Here is a 17,988-nt window from a genome sequence, read left to right on the forward strand (position 1 = left end):
ACCTCAAAGGAGGCAGTCTGGGATAAAGAGCCAGGGCGCCCCAGTTGGACCTGAGCGGACTTAAGTACCCGCCTCATTCCTGCCTCAGTACCCTCCTGCTAAAAATCCCTTACAGCTACCCTCACACTAGCTGTGCTCCTCACAGGAGCACCCAAAGCCAAAGACAATTTCCAAGGGGGTGACTTTGGACCTAAAGCCTGGGGCAGCCTCAGGGTCCCTCCAAGTGTGTCGCACAACAGAGGAGACAGAAAGAACCAGTAGGATTGATCCTAAATTGAGCCTGCAACAGGGCTGGTTTCAAAGATGCCCACCCTACCCACCCCATCCCCAGTTACCCTGAATGTGCTGTGACTGGTTCCTGAGCGTGATGAGGGCTGTATTGACTCCTGGGAAGACGACTGAGACTTCCTTCATCCCTGAATCACACTCTTTCCTCTCCGTTCCCAACCAGTCTGCAATGCCCAGCAGAACCCCTGAGCCATTGGCTTCAGTGCCAGGAAAGTGAAGAGGATTGGTGTATGTATGACCTCTGATGTAAATAGTGGGGGATCTGCCCAGGAAGTCGTGCCTGGCCAGCAGCTTCCTTCCTCATTTCCTCCCCAGGACTAGTCCTCCTTACAGACCCTGATTCAGCATGTACTGTTGAAGGTCCTTCTATAGCCACCCTGTGGCTTCCCCACCCCAGATTAGGCAACCAGCCTGCTGATTCTCACCATGCCTGACATCTTCCCATCCAGCCACCCGAGTCTGGATGGAGCCAGGGTAAAGATGCACTGTTTGCGCCGGGCATGGTGGCACACACCTTTAATCCCAGCACTCAGGAGGCAAAGGCAGGCGAATTTCTGAGTTCGAGGCCAGCCTGGTCTACAAAGTGAGCTCCAGGACAGCCAGGGCTATACAGAGAAACCCTGTCTCGAAAAACAAAACAAAAACAAACAAAGAAACAAAAGATGCACAGGGATAGCACTTGTATGAAATGTTGTTAGGAATAATGCCATAGGTGGAGGTGGAGGTGGAGGGGGCTGTCTCTCCTCCAAAACAGTGAATGGCAAGGCAGGTCACAGGGCAGATAAATATGCATGTGGTCACCGGTGCAGTGACTCTGCTCTATTAAGTTACATGCTGCACGGGCATCCAGATGGCTTGGGCACCCAGATGACTTCCCTGTCCCCTGCTGTCTAGCAACTAAGGCTCCAGGAGTGGTAGATTAGAGACTGAGCTGCCACTCCCAGGGAACATGCCCAGACCCATCGTTAACAGGTAAGGAAGTGGTTACCCCGCCCCGCCATGCCGTCTGCGCATGTTCCTTCCCTAAGACAGCTCATTAACTGAAATCACCACGGGCAGTTAATATTTCATAAGACAGTAATTGCAGCATGGCCAGCTGATAAGCAGACTGGCCTCTGGTTCCAAGTAGTCCAGACCCCCTGAGGGAACATCATCTAAGGTGAACCGGCCAATGAACTGTGCATACCCATGAAGTGTCTGTGCTGGGTGGCCCCGGGTGGCTCTTTCTCTTCTAGAGAAGAACCACAGGTTACTGGAAGGCCACATTGCATCTTCCAAGATACATTACAATGGCATTTATGAAATATCCATCCATAAAAATGATGGGCACCATCCATAAAACGCAGATGCAGCACACGTTGATCTCTCCAGAAAGTTGCCTCAATTCTGATGGAAAATTTCAGCACAAGGAGTTTGGTTGGGTTTTTTGTTTTTGGTTTTTTTTTTTTTTTTTTTTAAAGGACATTATGCCCAAGATAAAAAGTCCCTGCTGTGGTAGCAAAAAGAAAACTAAAGAAACGTGGTGATCTGATGGCTCTCTGCATGGGGGGTCATGAATGAGAAACTGGGTGAAGGAAGCTGGGGAAGGAGAAGTCTTGGAGCAGAACATCCGCACTGGCTCTACAGAGCACAGTAACTGCTCTGTCCCGGTGCTGACTCTGACTTTGTATTAGGAAGAGCAGACTAGGGGGTGTGTTAAGTGGACCAGCATGGCTGTGTGCTAGAAAAAAAAAAAAGAAAAAAGAAAAAGAAAAAAAAATATTTACACAAACAGACAGAGGGCCAGATTTGGAGCTGAGGCTCAGGCTGGAGAGTTCCAGAAACATTGTAGCAAAAGGACTGCTCCAGAGAACTCGGTGGTGGGTGGGAAGACACTGTAGGAAGTTGTAAGAAAAGTAGCTAGTGTCACCCTGAGAACTGCCCACTCACTGAGTACTGTTGAATGCTACCTTGGGTATAACATCAACCTGAGAGCTGAGTTGACCCCAGGGCCCAAAGGTCACAGGACATTTTGAATGAAAATCAACAACATAAACCCAAACATAAGCACACATATATACACATAATTAAAAAAAGAAACAGAATCTACCCCCCTCCCCCAAAATATCTGTCCTTTAACAAGATTTAAAAAAAAAAAAAAAAAAAAAGCTGGGCAGTGGTGGTGCATGCCTTTAATCCCAGCACTTGGGAGGCAGAGGCAGGCAGATTTCTGAATTCGAGGCCAGCCTGGTCTACAGAGTGAGTTCCAGGACAGCCAGGGCTACACAGAGAAACCCTGTTTCAAAAATTAATTAATTAATTAATTAATTAAAAAACAAAACCAAGAACTTGTAAGATGTGTGGATATGGAAACCCTCAACCTTTAATGGGATGAGATTATTCTTTGCTGTGTTGTAAGACTCACAACTGCACACACAGAACCCTGCATACTGTCCAGGGAGTGCATGTACTAGCATCCACTGTACGTGCCTCCCCTCTGAGACGGATGCCCCACATTGGGTCTGGGAGAGGCCAGGCAGGTAAACCTCCACAGCAAGGTCTGAGCGCGTTCTTTGAAGGAGAGAACAGCTAAGACAGCTGAATGCTGCCAAGTGTCCCCTGTGGAAACCTGTCCTGTGAAGCCCCAGTAAGGACTCTAGAGCAGGAGCCAGCACAGGCGACTGTGTTCCTCAGCAAGCTGGACGGCTATAAGTGCCCAAAAGACCTCCTCTAGTGGGTTAAAACCGTAAGAGGTACCTGGCCTCTGTAACCATTTAGAATGCTGATAGCCTGTGATTCAGAAAAGAGCCGCTGTATGGCGCTGGAGAGCTGCCTCAGACTGTAAGAGCACCCGCTGCTCTTTCAGAGGACCCTAATTCAGTTCCCAGGATTCTCTTGGCAGCTCATAACCACTTGTAACTCCAGTTCTGGGAGATCTGATGCCCTCTTCTGGCCTCTGTTGGCAACTTCCCAGGACCTGGCTCTGCGTTTCATCTTTGGGAGGAATATCAAAGTGGGGCCGAGGGGAGGGGTGGGGCGCAGCTTCAGCTAGAGGAGGAAGGGACAGGGCTGGACAGAATGATCCACACTGTGACCTAGGTGTGATCTAGAGCCAGAGGCTACGGCCTTCACAGCTTTGTAACCTTGAGACCTGTTTGGGTGCCCATCTAAGCTTCATCCAGTGACTGGAAGGGAGCATGGCCTGGGGTCGAAGCTGCCTTGGTCAGAAGACAAAGTGCCAGCTGTGAGCGACCAAGAAGTGGCCAGCAGGCAGCCAATGAAAACCTGCCCTGGAGTCAATTCCCTCACAAACATCACGGCTCTCACCAGGGGCTGGCTCTGTGCTCTGCTGTAGCTGCTTCTGTCTCAGCCACCTTTCCTGCCCCTGGCCCTGGGGTCTACCAGCTCTGCTACTGCAAGCCTGGGTAGAGAATTCTTTCCCAGGGGAGATGTACGCAATGTCAAATACACACACACCCCTCCCTAATATGGTCTTAACCACAAACCAAACTGAGATGTCGCCAAAGTTCACCTTGGAGAACCAATGATTTTACTGGGCTTACTTATAGAAAATGCATGTGACATTACTGATGGGATCTTTGGGGGTGCGGCATCAAAGAAGCTACACTGGAAAGTCTTCAGGCAGTATGGATGACAGTTTCCCTCAACAGCCTCGTAGATGCAGCCCCCTTTCATTAACCTCCCCTGCTTATTTACTCTCTCATGTCCCAAGACCACATGCAACCAAGGACAAAGTTGGATACAAATGGCTGGGGGTCGGGGGGGACAGGCTAAACTCTTCGGCAAGGGTCCAATGACCCTCCCCCTAACCCCTCATTCTATCAGAGAACATCAATAGTCAGCCAGGCTACTCCGAATGACCTCTTGAAAATTGGCACAGTTAATCTGATGGCGATGGCATTTTACAACACCCGCATTCCTCTTCTGCAGGGGCAGAAGAAGAGGTAGGCTTCAAGTGTGGGGTAGCTGTTTCCTCTGAACTGAAATTTTTACTTGTTAAGGGAGAATGGAGGGCTCATAAGATTGAAAAAAAGCAAAGGAAACTCACAAGGCTCAGGAAGCTCAGAAAGTTACAAGACTCACAAGCCCCACCCCCACCCCCGCCCCAAGGTTAGATAAACAGTTACAGTTGCTGAGAAGAGGAGACTCTCTGAGCACCCACTGCCTACAAGTCCTTCAGGGAGGGAGCTTGATGGATACAGCTTTGGTGAGTGGTCACCCATGTTCCTATAATGAACCCCAATAAACTCATCAGTTTATCAAACTGAACGGAGAGTTGTTTCTCTGGTCTGTTGTCATTGCCCTATAGATGTTTGTTTGTGTCTCTGTAGGAAAAGCCACACAACACTAGAAAATGAACCTCAGCCCCACAGAGAGGGAACAGCAGCATCAAGAAGTGTCAGCACAGGCTGGAGAGATGGCTCAGCGGTTAACAGCACTGACTACTCTTCCAGAGGTCCTGAGTTCAATTCCCAGCAACCACATGGTAGCTCACAGCCATCTGTAAGGGGATCTGACAGCCTCTTCTGGTGTGTCTGAAGACAGTGACAGTGTACTCACATACATAAAATAAATAAATACATCTTTTTTTTAGAAAAAAAATGAAGTGTTTGTTCTAAGGAAACCAAGCAGTAGCAGAGAAGGGCCTCCCTGTTCACAACAATGCCAGGCTCGCAACTGCCTGGTCCTTTAGTGTCCCGCCATTATAACCCCTCTGAAGGACTACAGACTGCAGCTGAGGTAGTGCACACTCAGTTCATGGACAGCACATGACTCAAACAGGGCCAGTTCCCACATGCAGGCTTGAGGAACTTCGTGAAGCCCTCTTCCTGCCAGATGTGAAACTGCCAACTTCATACCTCGAGTAGGAGGCCAACCACAGTGGTCTTGGGTCAGTAGAACACAGAATGCGGCCATGCCCTGACAGCCCTGGTTGCCCAGGTCAGAAGCCACAACTCGAGTTTCTCAGGCCTGGGAGGCAGTGTTTTCGTTTTGGTTTACCTAAGTTGGGGTGACTTTTCCTGTCTGTGCCAGAGTTCTTTGTTGGAAAAAGACACCCTTCTGCGTTTGAAATGAGACCTTTGTAATAGGTGCCAAACTTTATGCAACTGTTACAGAGAATGGAAGTGGAAAGCAGAAATTGCAGAGTTTAGGGAAGCCCCTTGGCAGTTCTCTTGAAGTAGGACAAGAGCATTTGTGGGATACTGGGAGCCAAGTGCCCTCCTCCACACACCACTGTAGATACAGGACCAGACAGACAGCTGGAAAAACATAAGGGTTCTGCTCCGGGCTTGCACCTAGGAATGCCAGGGTGCTTCTGGGACCGTGTGCAGGATGGCCATGAGTCTACATAGACTGTTGGCTGCAGCTTAAGAAGGAGACATTCGGTCATCTCTCAGCACAGTGACCTTCCCATGTGGCCACGGCTGCTGCTCCTCCTACCTTCCAGATCATATACATTTGCTAGTTGCTTCTCTTGGGGTCAAACCAGCTTGGAGTTGTGGGGGAAGGGAGTTCTAGGAACACAACTGAACCCAGGCAGTGCATTCTGATACCATGTATTCTTTGGGATTCCTTCGTTTAAAATCTCAGCTGTAGCCATCTGGTCCTTCCATTAACCAGCAGGCACTCCTGCAGCCACCAAATATAATACAGTCTGAAGAAGCTCCAGGGGCTATACGACGCAGCCACCTCCGGTCTTTCTAAACCAGAGATGCCAGTGAAACTCAGAGAGAAGCAGTTGTTTTCAGGTAGATGCTATATATACTGCTGCAGGAACTCAAGGGAGCGCTGATCTAGCTCAGCTGCCTACGACTTCTTAAGGCAGGAAAAGCCACAAGCCCTGAAAGTCAGGGCTGCTGCTGTGGAGGAGGCCCAGAGGGCGAGTGAGGGCGGGGTGTCTTCCCTGTGGTAGTGGGACCTTCCCGGGCTGATAGTCTTAGGGTCGTTGCTGACAGGACAGCCCTCAGAAAAGATAAGGAAGATAAGGAATCGGTGAGGGGAGGAAGGGAGTCAGGCGATGGCCAGGGGTATTTAGCAGCTGGCTAACTAATCTGCGGTTCTGTGGCTCTGACTCACTAGCAGCCCGGTCCTCCTTTATTTATTTATACAGGTTGCACAGAACAAAGACAGGCTAATGATTACCCTAATTGTACGGAATATGTGTTTTGTTTGTTTTATTCCATGTCCAGGTTACAAGTTCAGTTACAATTAGAAAACAGAATAGGTTTTATTCCCTGTAACTCCAATGTAAAGAATCTAAAGACTGTCTTCTCCAAAGCAAACACATTTACTATAGGAGAGCCTGCTTTTAGGCTGGCAGTGTTTGCAGTTTGAAAACACCCCAGACAAACAGAAATATCTGAACCGGTCTTTTTATGAATAGGAAATATTAATATCTAACTTCTATGACTATATGTTTCATCATCTAGGCTATAAAGTAGGGAAAGTTTCTTTTAGTTGGTCTATCTCATTGAGTTCTATTCCTCCAGGGTATACCCTGTATGACCCCCTATCTTTAAACTACATTTTCAGAGAGCTTAGAAGCCTATAATAAAAAAGAGACCTTGAATTTGTAACCTATTCTCCTGGCCAGTCAGAGTTTGTCAAAAGTCTCTGTTTACCCTGTACCGATTATGCTGCTTGAGGTAGCTCAGGGGCAGATACCCCAAAAAGATTCCTGGAGTAATGGCCTCATCTGTGCTTAATGATCTCCAGGTCATAAAGAATACTCCCAAATAGTGGCCAGATAGAGTTAATTTTAGGAGTTTTCCAAAGAGACTCAGACATAATATTTTTCTCAGCAAAAGACATAATATGAATCATAACGCAGAAAGTCCCCAAGAATGCAACGCGCGGAGACCAAAACCCAACAGTTGGAGACAGGACAGCGATTGCAGCAATCTACTCAACTTCCCTGGAACTGTGCCAAGCAGCTTGCTGGCTCCCTAACTCTCACTGTTTCTATTGGATATGGCTGTCCACTGCTTCCATCAAACCTACAAGGTACCACGACTCTGCAGGAGAGCCTCTTTCTTCAGGCCCACCCCTATCAAAAATCTCCAGGAATAAATAGCCTTTTGCAGGGAAGTCTCTCTGGACTTATATATCAGTGGGCAAGGGCCAGATACTAAGACTGAAAGAGCCGCAGAGCCAGGGCCCGCCCCACAACCTGACCTGGCCCACTCTCCTCGGGTACCGCCCCTGTACCTTGGCCACGCCTGTCTAGGTAGAAGAGGTGAGAACTAGGGAAGTTCCACCAAGCTGAACATGGTAGCAACTCCACACTTCCCCATCCGCCTTCAACTTTGACACTTGATACAATGTGATACAATGTAACACAATGTAATACAATGTGATACTACAACTCCACCACAGGTCTCTTCAGGACAAATGGGCAGAGTAGGAGATGCCCACCTCCTATCAAACACTCCTCAAAGTTTTAGCTCCTTTGCCATCATCCATGTCCTTCTGGCCTCCATTGGAGCGGCCAACAGATCTCTTTAAACGTGGCTGAACTGAGCCTATAAAATTCTTCCCACCACACTGGTGGCTGAGCTGTATCTTCCAGCTCAAGCCTTATTGTTCCTGATGGTAATGGCCCGCCAGAGGCTAAATCTTCAGCGTTTGCTCTCTTTCCACTGTGGGTTCCAGGGTGCAAACTAGGGTTTTTAGGTTTGTGCGTCCAGTACCGTTTCCTACTGAACCATTTCACTTGTTTTTGGTAAAGGCAGACCAGGGTGGTCAGACAGACAATAGAGCCCTGGAATACTTCATCAAGGACAGTTTATTACCTAAAGGGCCTGAAGTACCCAGTGCCTGTCCCGGTGTAATCTGTAGGATAGAAAAAGATATGAAGATTTCAACCTACAATCTTTCATTTTGTTTTCTTCTGGAGATCTGTTTTCTCCAGAAGAAAACAAAACAAAAATTCATTTGTGATTACTTAAGATGCACACTGACAACCACAGGCACAGGACTGGGAGACTTTCAAAAACATAAGGTCTATTTTCTATTTGTTTGTTTGTTTTTAAGGTTTTTGTTTTGTTCGTTTTGTTTTTCTGCATATGAGTGTTATGCTTGCATGTGTGTGCAACCTGAGTGATCTGTCTGGTGTGCAAGGAGGCCAAAAAAGGGGCATTGGGTCCCCTGGAACTAGAGTTACATAAGGTTGTGATCCGGCCATACGAGTGCCCTGGAAAAGCAGCCAGTGCTCTTAACTGTTTCTTCAGTCCCTCCCCAAGCCCCCACTACTCGGCTTTGTGCTTTGAGATAATGTCTCTATGAGCCAGTCTTGCCAGAAACTGGCTCAGGCAATCCTCCTGCCTCAGCCTGAGTGTATCAATTACAAGTGTGAGCCATCGTCTGGTGGTGGATTGGCTGTTATGTAACACAAATCCCCGATTTGGGGTCAAGCAGAATTTGGTGAGGGCTCAGTGGTGACCAGGGCCATGGCAGGGATTAGGATCCGGAGCAAGCGTCCCAGGAGGGGTTTCTGTTGGCATCCACTAGGAGGACTCTGTCACCCTTCCCGACTCGACCTTGTCTGTCTTTCTCGATGTCTCCGAGACCTGCCAGGCGTCCTGAGTTCCTCACACACCGGCGCCTTTCTCACCCAAGCCAGCCCATCTCAGACTCTAGCACCCTGGAATCCTAAGGGCCGCCCTTCCTGCGCACGCGCACACAGGATGCTGAGACCAGCGGTCCCCAGGCAGCAAAGCCCGGAGCCTCGTGCATGCGCAGGACCTGCGGGCCGCCAAAGGGGCGGGGCGGAACCTCGTATCCCGGAAGTCGGGCCGTCCCGCTTCGCCAGCGCGCTTCCGCCCTCTCACCTGGCTGCCAATAGGACCTCAGGCTCCGCCCCTAGAGACACGGGCCCCGCCCCTGGAGACGCGCCGCGGCTCAGGCCTCTCCCGCTAGCCGAGTGTACAGCGGAGGGCGGCCGGGCCCGCGGCCCTGTGGCCACCATGAAGCTGACACGAAAGATGGTCCTGTCCCGAGCCAAGGCTTCGGAGCTGCACAACGTGCGGAAGCTCAACTGCTGGTGAGGCCGGCCAGGAGCGGGAGGAAGCAGAGGCCGCGCTGAGCGCCTGCTACCCCAGGCTAGCTAGGTTGCAGGCTCACTCTGAGGCCAGTGCTTCAGAGGGGTGCGACCCCCGCAGGGATAACTAGAATTTCTCTCTAGTGTTGCTGAGGGGTTTTCGCTAACCCTCTGTGTCTGTGTCTGGTATCTGAAGACAGAGGCGCTTAGTGGCATGTCTACAGGGAGAGACTGAGGTTGTAAAGTCATGATCCCGTGCTGGAGAGGGTGACCTGGTGTGAGTGACAGCCTAGACCTTAAATGCTATTATATGGATGCACTCTAAGTTGCATGGCTGGGTCACACTAATACTGAAAGCCCCGGGCTTCTGGAGGAGTTTGTATCTGGCGTGTGAAAGAGCTACAGGTGTCTCTGGGGACTTGGGTGGGACGCTGTGGCCAGAGCATTTAGCAGTGGCAGAGCAAATGCAGACCCTTGCTTCTAGTGATGGTCAGCGGGCTACTGGAAGGAGTGAGCTTTGTTAATTAAAAGCCTTTCTCTGCCCTGGCACATCTGGTGTCGGGGCCACAGTCCTCCCTGTCCTGGGTTTTCAATAATGCCTTTCTTTGTTGAGCCAGCGAGCACATCGGAGCTTCCTCTGTGCAAGCAGAAACAACAGACACATTGCAGGCCCGTGAAGTTTGCTTCAGAAGTTGCATGACCAGCCTTTGAGCTTGGCCTCTTATGAAGACCCCTTTGTTTATGTGTGTGACTGGAAAGAGCTTTCTGCTATGGGAGCCTGAGAGGAGGAAACTGTGTACCCCATGCACCAAGCAGGGAGTATTGGCAGAAACCAACCTCACCCTTATTTGGGCAACCAGCCTTCCTTACTGTGCCGTTCCGAACATAGAATCTTTAGGTTTATAGACAATTGCCATTTCTCTGGGGATTTTTTTTTATATTTTCATTCAACAAATTAAAGTCTATTTCTTTTCTTCTCCAGGGGCAGCCAGCTCACAGATGTAAGTTCTGCCTTGGTTGTATCTTCTTCCGGATGCCCCTTCCCCCAGAAGAATAGCTAAAGTTACAGAACTGTGGTCTTCAGCTCAGTGCCGTGTCACTTGCTGGACCTGCACAGAGGAAAACAGAGTCAAAGCTCTGCCTTGAGAGGAGTGATTTCCCTCAAGGACATCAACAGGGGCACTCTGCATGACCTCCCTCAGCTTCAGGAGGCGACACCCCAACCCCACCCGAAATGACAGGCAACTGGGACTGTGGAGCCCACAGCCCAGGTCTGAACCACAGATCTGATGGTGTGTTGTGGCCAAACTTATCTGCAGTTCTGTCTGCCTTGAGCCCAGAACCATTGGCAAGGAGAGTGTCTGTCCTTTCTTTGTGCCTCAGGGGCAGCAAGGAGAAAGGGTTGTGTATCTATCTCAGGGTGGGAAACCACAAGATCCTTGGCCAGGTGTCCTCAGAGGGTATTGACTGTAATGATGTTCTGTGTTAGACCCAGAACTGTCGTAAACTGTCAGGTAGAAACACCCAGTGTAGAACACCCCAAGAGCGGGCTGGGCCACAGACCAGCATGCAGCTGATTTCTTCTGAGTGCCCTGGTTGTGCAAGCCCATACCCCTTGGCCCCGTTAGTACAGGTGACAGGACCCAGGACACATGTGTCCCCTGACCCGAGGTGACCACACTATTGTTAACTCACTGGCCCCATTCTTCCCTCCCTAGATTTCCATATGCCGGGAGATGCCCAGCCTAGAGGTAATCACACTCAGGTACGTGACTGACTGTAGTCCTGGGGCATGGAAGCAATGGGGAGGCAGGGGAACTCATGTCTTTCCTCTGGAGTGTGGGAAAACAGGCAATCTGGAGACTCCCAATGCCATCTAAGACAGCAGCATCTGCTAACTGTCTAGGGAATGGGACTTCAAGAATCTGGAGCCCCTACCTGCTTTTTAAGGATCTTACCTGGGCCTCCTAAAGGCTTACCTCTGCTTGTCCTCTCACATTCACCCCAGAAAGTAATCTGTGTGCTTGTAGCAGGCTCCCTAATAATGAGCAGTAGTCCAGGTAGGCCAGTCCTCCCTGTGGCTACATCTGTCCCCTGAAATTCCCAGTACCCTATCTCCCCTGCCTTCCTGATTCCATCACTTCCATCCCTAAATTCTCTCCTGCCCATCCTGGGGCCGAGGATAAGGCTGACACTTAGGGCCTGTCTTAGGGTTTCTATTCCTGCACAAACATCATAACCAAGAAGCAAGTTGGGAGGAAAGGGTTTATTCAGCTTACACTTCCACATTGCTGTTCATCACTAAAGGATGTCAGGGCTGGAACTCAAGCAGGCCAGGAAGCAGGAGCTGATGCAGAGGCCATGGAGGTGTGTGTGTGTGGGGGGGACTTTGGCAGTGAGTGGATGCTGTTTTCCCTTCCTGTGTCTCCACACTTTCTTATGGGATGGAAATCATCCTAATGCCCTGTTTTGTTTTGGTTTATGTATGATATGGAGCCTGTGGGCATTTTTGCTGAGTTTTAACCAGTGCCTGCTGTGGGTCAAAGCGTGTCCTCTGGGGACTCGGTATCATCTAAGAAGCAGAGTGAGGCATCTTGTCTGCCACAATAGTTCCATGTGAATGCAGAGCTCTAGGCCAAGGAGCTGCCCACGTGGTATCTCAGGTTGAGGGGTTCCTGCTGATTAGGTTCTGACCCATTCTAAGGCAGAGACCTTCTCTTGGTACCCATGGGTGAGGCAGACCCACAGGTGGAGGCCGCTGGCCCATGGAGGTTGAGACCGTATGGGTCCCTGACAGTGTGCTGGTCCCTGCAGTGTCAACAGTGTCTCCACCCTGGAACCAGTGCGCAGCTGCAGGCGCCTGAGCGAGCTGTACCTGAGGAGGAACCGCATCCCCAGTCTGAACGAGCTGTTCTACCTAAAAGACCTGCCACACCTCAGGGTGCTCTGGCTGGCCGAGAACCCGTGCTGTGGCACCAGCCCGCACCTTTACCGCATGACCGTGCTGCGCAACCTGCCCCACCTGCAGAAGCTAGACAACCAAGGTGGGCTCTGGCAACTGAGGTGGGGCCCACTGAGGGGTTTTCCTGAAGGAACCACTGAGGAGGCACCCCTCCTCCCCATCTTCTGCAGCCCCCAGTGTACCCATTGCTCAGTCCTTGTGAGAGTGTCCCCTTTCAGACGTGCCATTGCAGGGTTTAGTACCCTCAGGGGTCCTGTCATAATCCCACCTGGGCTTACGTGCCTCAACAGTCTCCTCCCTCTGCCTCCCTCCATAAGGAAAATCCCTGTGCCGTGGTGAGAATGCACAGTGACCAGGCAGCATGTGGTGGTCTCAGCTGGCAGCCAGACCTCTGGAGCCACACCATGTCCACCGACGCTATGTCTACATGCCCCTCTGTCATGGTAAACAGCCCTGCCCAGGGCTTTTGGCAGAGTCCATCTCACTGACTCCATGGAATGATTTTTTTTAAAGATGTATTTATTTATTATATATAAGTACACTGTAGCTGTCTTCAGACACACCAGAAGAGAGCATCAGATCTCATTACAGATGGTTGTGACCCTCCATGTGGTTGCTGAGACTTGAACTCATGACCTCTGGAAGAGCAGTCAGTGCTCTTAACTACTGAGCCATCTGTCCAGCGGAGATGATGTTCTTAACAGTTTCTGATCCTCCTCAGTTACCCACAGTTGTCTTCTCCCAGACACTTACTAAACAAGAAGTGAAGCGGGGTAAATAGGTGAACTCCATTCCTTTTAAAACTTCCAGGCTGCCAGCAGAGAACCCGCTAGCATTTGCAAGGCCCTGGGTCCGACCCCAGCACCACAGAGGTTTACCTGGATTGGAAGTATTGCTTTTAGATGCTGCACCTGGGGGGTCGCAAGCACCCCTTGCCCTTCTGACAGGTGTCACACATTCTGGGACTAGGGATTGGAAAGAGCAGGACTAACTGTCCCCAGGGACAGCGCCTCTGCCCTCTCCAGCACATGGTGCACACAGCAGTAGGCCTGCTGAAGCCTGGAGGAGGCACTGCGTGGAGGCCATGCTGCACAGACCTGATGCCCTGCCATTCCTGTCCTTTCCACAAGCTGTGACCGAGGAAGAGCTGACCCGTGCGCTGATGGAGGGAGATGAGATCACTGCTGCCCCGCACAGAGAAGGTGCAGGCAATGGCTGTCCCAAGCCCCCCTACGCCCTCAACTCTGTCAGCTCTGCAACTGAGACCAGCCAGAACCTGCTGAGCTACACAGAGGAGACAGAGTGAGCTTGCAGGGAAGCAAGACCCACTGTCCCAAGGGTATCCTCAGGCAGGAGAGGGAGACTTCCCGTCTCTTTCGGGGGACGGGGGGGGCGTGACCTCAAGAACCCGTCTGTGCACACCAGGCCGTGGGTCCTTTAGAGGGGCCATAGTTGACAAACTGGAGATGAACTCTGTGGGAGTGGCCACGGGCCACTGTTGGGCTCTGAGTCCCACTGGGGTCACTTCTGGGCCTTTCCTGAGACCCTGGGTGGAAAGCATTGCCAGTGGAGCCCTGGGCAGAGAGAAGTTGCTCTTGGTGGCTCTGGGCCCCTACTCTGCACACTGGGCTCCTGTGCCATTATAAAGGTACCTAGATTGAGGGCGCCTGCTGTCTGTGTCCCGCTCTGGACTAGGACCACATGCCAGTGTGCCTTGGCCTGGAGATAGTGGTGCTCAGAGCGTTGTGACTATCATACTCTAAGTGTCTCCCTCTCACCAACAGAGTCCAGGGCCAGACTACCACAGACCAGTCTCCTTCCTTCTCACCAAGGGACACCATGAGGAGTCACAAGAATAGGGTGAGTGACCACTGCCCCTTCTCTCCAGACAGCAGCAGAAGGCAGGCTTCCATGGGTGGAGATAACATGGGGTCAGGGCTGAACTCATAGGAGGAGTGTGGTCCATGAGGCAGGAGTGTCAGCCACAGCACCCGAGCTCAGTTCTGCTTCCTACTCCAGCATGTCGGAGCACAGCCTCACTAGGTCACTGTCCCCTCAGGATCCCTTCCCTCTCCACTTGCTGCTGCTGTTCCCTACCCCAGCGCGCGTGCACGCACGCACACAAACACACACACACTCAATTCCAAGAGCAGAGCTGTGTTCACAGTCTCCCTTCCCTCACCAGGTCCTCAATTGCCAGAAGGCACTTGTCTCCCCACACCTACCGGGCACCCTCCTCCCTGCTGCTACAGTAGGTGCTCCTGCCTAGTGAACAAGGTCCACCTTCAGCTGGTTGCCCTTGGACCTGCATCTGTAGAACAAGGACACACACAAGGGTTTGCAGAGGCCTTAGTATGCTATAGAGGTCAGGGGTCAGAAGCTAAAGTAAGTTATTCACTTCTGGCCTATTCCTCCCAATGAGCCACCGGTGCTGCCCCTCAGCTATGCATGTCTCTCACCTTTGGGTTGGAAACACCGCTCTCCACCACTTTGTATGAGAGGATACCACTCTGAGGGGCACAGGACCCTCAGACCCAAGCCTGGCTGGCTGCAACTGGATAGGGAACAGTGTACCAGTGTCTGTGCTGTGGCTTCCTGGAAGGTCTGGGGCTTTCTGTCCTGTAAAGGATGCCACCAGCCAGGTCCTAGGTCATTCTTTCTGTCTCCAGAACATCCTGACCGCCATATTGCTACTGCTGCGGGAGCTGGATACGGAGGGGCTGGAGACTGTCCAGCAGACCGTGGGCAGCCGGCTACAGGCGCTGCACAGGCCGGAGCCCCAGGAAGACATGGAGTGATTTCAGACGCCCCAGTATCTGGACCCTTTTATATTCTGAGGAAACACAGCCCTACCTGGAAAGCCTTCAAAGCAGGCCCAGTGGCTGCCAGCAAGGCAGACCCCTCTCCTGTGCTTAGGGCTGGCAGAAATGCTGCCCACCAGCATGGTCCCTGGGACTTACCTGCTGAGGCCTCGGAGCTCTGGGCACTGTTTGACCCTTCCTCAAGGGAGGCCAGAAGGAGCCATACCCTCCAATAAATTAGCACTTTCTGTTTGGGCTGGAAGGTCTGGGACAGGAAGCATCTCGGGGCCTTGACGTTGAGGTTCATGTTGTTTCTCAGCCACTAGGGGGAGCCCTAGTATCACTGTGTCAAGCCTACCCTCGGAGATGCCTAGAATATCTTTACGGGGCACTGTGTCCCAGCTGTCCTTAGACATAGCCTGGGAGAATGGAATTTTTTTGTTTTTTCAGGACAAGGCTGGTCAGGACACTGTCCTTTTTCTTTCTTCTTCAGGAGAGGGATGTCACCTAGGTAGACTGACTGTTGCTCGTCATTCTGAGGTGCCAGATGCCATTGGTAAAGTTGTCTTCGTTAGAGCCATTAATTGGGGGAGGCCCTGTAGCTTATCTAGGCAGGGCCACGTTGGTGCCCTGGGGTGACCTTACACCTGCCATAAGAGAACAAGCCAGGAAAGGTCCCAAGATTAGCATATGTAAAGCAACCTAAGCAAAAAAGTCTAGAAGGGCCCTTAGAGGGACAGGTAGAACATGCCAAAGAAGGCTGCTGGCTCTGTAGGTGACCTGTAAGGGTCTCAATGCTGACGGTTCAGGGCAGCTGGACCCTTGGCTTTGCTCCACCGCTGGCCCACTTCCAAACCTGGGAGTGCTTTCTCTCTTAATAAACCGTTTCTACCAGTGTCTGTGTCCCAGGCCTACTTCCTCTTTCCAGGAAATGCCAGCAGGTTCCCTCAGGACCACACCCCATGCCTGTAACATCCTAGCTTTCCATCCTCCTGTGGCACACTCACGTATACCCAGGGATGGGCAGACTACCAGCTGCAGCGAGCCCCCGATCCCTGATCCCCACCCCCAGCCTCTGCTATCCCTACCTGGAGCCGAGCGTGGGACGTTCAGCCACATCTGGAATCTTGCGGATCCAGCCCCTTGAACAGAACAGGAATTGGCCGTACAAGGGTTAGGTGCCCTCCCATCCAACTCACAGCGGGGAGAGCTAAGGCTGGAGGTGTAACCTCCTGGAAGGGTGGATGTGGTGCAAGAGAAGAGAGGAAAGAGATGGCTACTCTGTACCTGAAGCCATTGCTATCACCAGGGCCCAAAGCCACCTTGCAGCCAAGCAGGTAGACCCTGAATCTAGCAGGGGTTCCATGCTGAGAGTTGAGTCCACGCTGAGGACAATGACCTGACTCCACCTGGCCATGAACAAAATGAGCCACACAGGCCCCGTGTCTGGATTTCCCACCCTTCATGCCTCCCCATTGCAGAACCCCCTGTGTAGCAGACGCCCAGACTGAGCAAGCGGCCGGGTAGGTGCTGCTCTAATCTTCAGATGTCCAACTACAGCCTTCTGTGTCCCCAGGTCCTGAGCTGCTTTGGGTGGAGGGAGAACACACTAACAGGTGTGGACATTGATGGTGACTCTGGAACAAGCACAGGTGTCTCCCAGCTGTCCTGACAGACCTGAGCCTGTCAATTAACCTGGAGAATTATTAAGAGGCCTTACGGTGGCCTACGAGGCTATTCCAGGAAGGCTTAGTAAAGGGGGAAGGCCCTCTCCAGGGATTGCCTCTACCAGCAGGCAGCCCAGATATTAGGTGCTCCAAGTAAAAGGCAGAGCTGCCTGCCAGCCCTTCTTTCTGCTGTTACCACCCTCTGCTGACATCAGACGTGAACTCTGACTTTCCAGTGTGGAGTGAAGATCCTCCAGGCCCTCAGCACTAGAATGGAGCTGCTGTGAATTTAGCAGCTCCCAGGCTCTCAGCCTCCCCAGCAAGCAGATGGTTGTTATTGGTGTAGTCTGGATAAAGATGGCCCCCACAGGCCCATAGGAAGTGACACTATTGGGAGGTGTGGCCTTGTTGGAGGAAGCTTACAACTGTGGGGTGGGCTTTGAGGTTTCAGGAGCCAGGCCTAGTGGCTCACTGTCTTTTCCTGCTGCCTGCAGATCCAGATGGAGAACTGTCAGCTACCGCTCCAGCACCACATCTGCCTGCATGCCGCCATGCTTCCCGCCATGCTGGTAATGGGCTAAACCTCTGAAACTGTAAGTCAGCCCCAATGAAATGTTCTCCTTTATAAGAGCTGCTGTGGCCATTGCGCCTATTCACAGCAATAAAACCCTAAGACAATTAGGCTATCAAGCCCATTTGTGTAAGCCAGTCTGGCGAACCCACTTTTACAGTATACATTCTATTGGTTGTTTCTCTAGAGCCCTAATACACAGGCCTTGCTGCCATGTGCTCAAGACCAAACCCTCCAGAGTGCTGTGCTGTGATGTGACACTTACACTCCAGGACTCTGCTCCCAGCAGCTTTGGGGGCTCCAGCCAGATGAAGCAGCTGGGTACATGGCCTGCAATACCCCCACAGAAGCCTTACAGTGACCCATGGGGGGAGACGTCTACCCAAGGAAACCACTGCCCCAATGCAGCCTGCAGGTCCACAGAGCCAAAGTCACAACCCTTGACCTCCATACACGGAGAAACCAGAAACAGCCTCCACCTATTGTAAATATTGTAAAAATCCAGGCACTGTAGAGGATGGACCCAGCAGCAGCTCACACAAGAAACCCTGAGAAGGGGCTTAGAGAGGGATCTGAGGTGGGGCTGGCCAGGGCTCAGCCCTTCATAAACTTCTCTGAGGAGCCAGCGTCCCGACCTCGAGAACCTCCTGAAGGGCAGC

General features: G+C 51.6%; 2 protein-coding genes across 4 annotated transcripts in view; one reads left to right on the forward strand and one right to left on the reverse strand.

Moving 5' to 3' along the window:
- Trpm2 (transient receptor potential cation channel subfamily M member 2) overlaps positions 1–483 on the reverse strand; it is a 57,871-nt gene extending 57,388 nt beyond the window's left edge. Inside the window, exon 1 of the mRNA XM_029482913.2 lies at positions 336–483. The gene's annotated coding sequence lies outside the window, so the exon portion shown is untranslated. The remainder of the gene's footprint in view (positions 1–335) is intronic.
- Positions 484–9,165: 8,682 nt separating this feature from the next.
- Cfap410 (cilia and flagella associated protein 410) lies at positions 9,166–15,988 on the forward strand. Of its 3 annotated transcripts, none has more exons than XM_021174317.3 (7): positions 9,166–9,331; positions 10,311–10,329; positions 11,047–11,093; positions 12,143–12,372; positions 13,421–13,592; positions 14,075–14,150; positions 14,960–15,988. In XM_021174317.3, the coding sequence occupies exons 1-7, from the start codon at positions 9,255–9,257 to the stop codon at positions 15,086–15,088; spliced, it is 750 nt and encodes a 249-aa protein (XP_021029976.1). In that variant the 5' UTR covers positions 9,166–9,254; the 3' UTR covers positions 15,089–15,988. The 3 variants fall into 3 exon arrangements, with proteins under 3 accessions (XP_021029976.1, XP_029338434.1, XP_029338436.1); XM_029482574.2 differs by lacking the exon at positions 14,960–15,988 and adding an exon at positions 14,476–14,932; XM_029482576.2 differs by lacking the exons at positions 9,166–9,331; positions 10,311–10,329 and adding an exon at positions 10,347–10,599.
- Positions 15,989–17,988: the final 2,000 nt, after the last annotated feature.

Source organism: Mus caroli, unplaced genomic scaffold (genome assembly GCF_978045245.1).
Source record: "Mus caroli unplaced genomic scaffold, Mus_caroli_1 scaffold_9, whole genome shotgun sequence".
NCBI lineage: Eukaryota > Metazoa > Chordata > Mammalia > Rodentia > Muridae > Mus > Mus caroli.

Bases quoted from the DNA above. Each gene is read 5' to 3' on its own strand.
- Cfap410 (XM_021174317.3), top strand. From the start codon at position 9,255: ATGAAGCTGACACGAAAGATGGTCCTGTCCCGAGCCAAGGCTTCGGAG. The intron at 12,373-13,420 runs GTGGGCTCTGGC...CCTTTCCACAAG, and splicing joins GCAGAAGCTAGACAACCAAG to CTGTGACCGAGGAAGAGCTG. The intron at 14,151-14,959 runs GTGAGTGACCAC...TTCTGTCTCCAG, and splicing joins TGAGGAGTCACAAGAATAGG to AACATCCTGACCGCCATATT.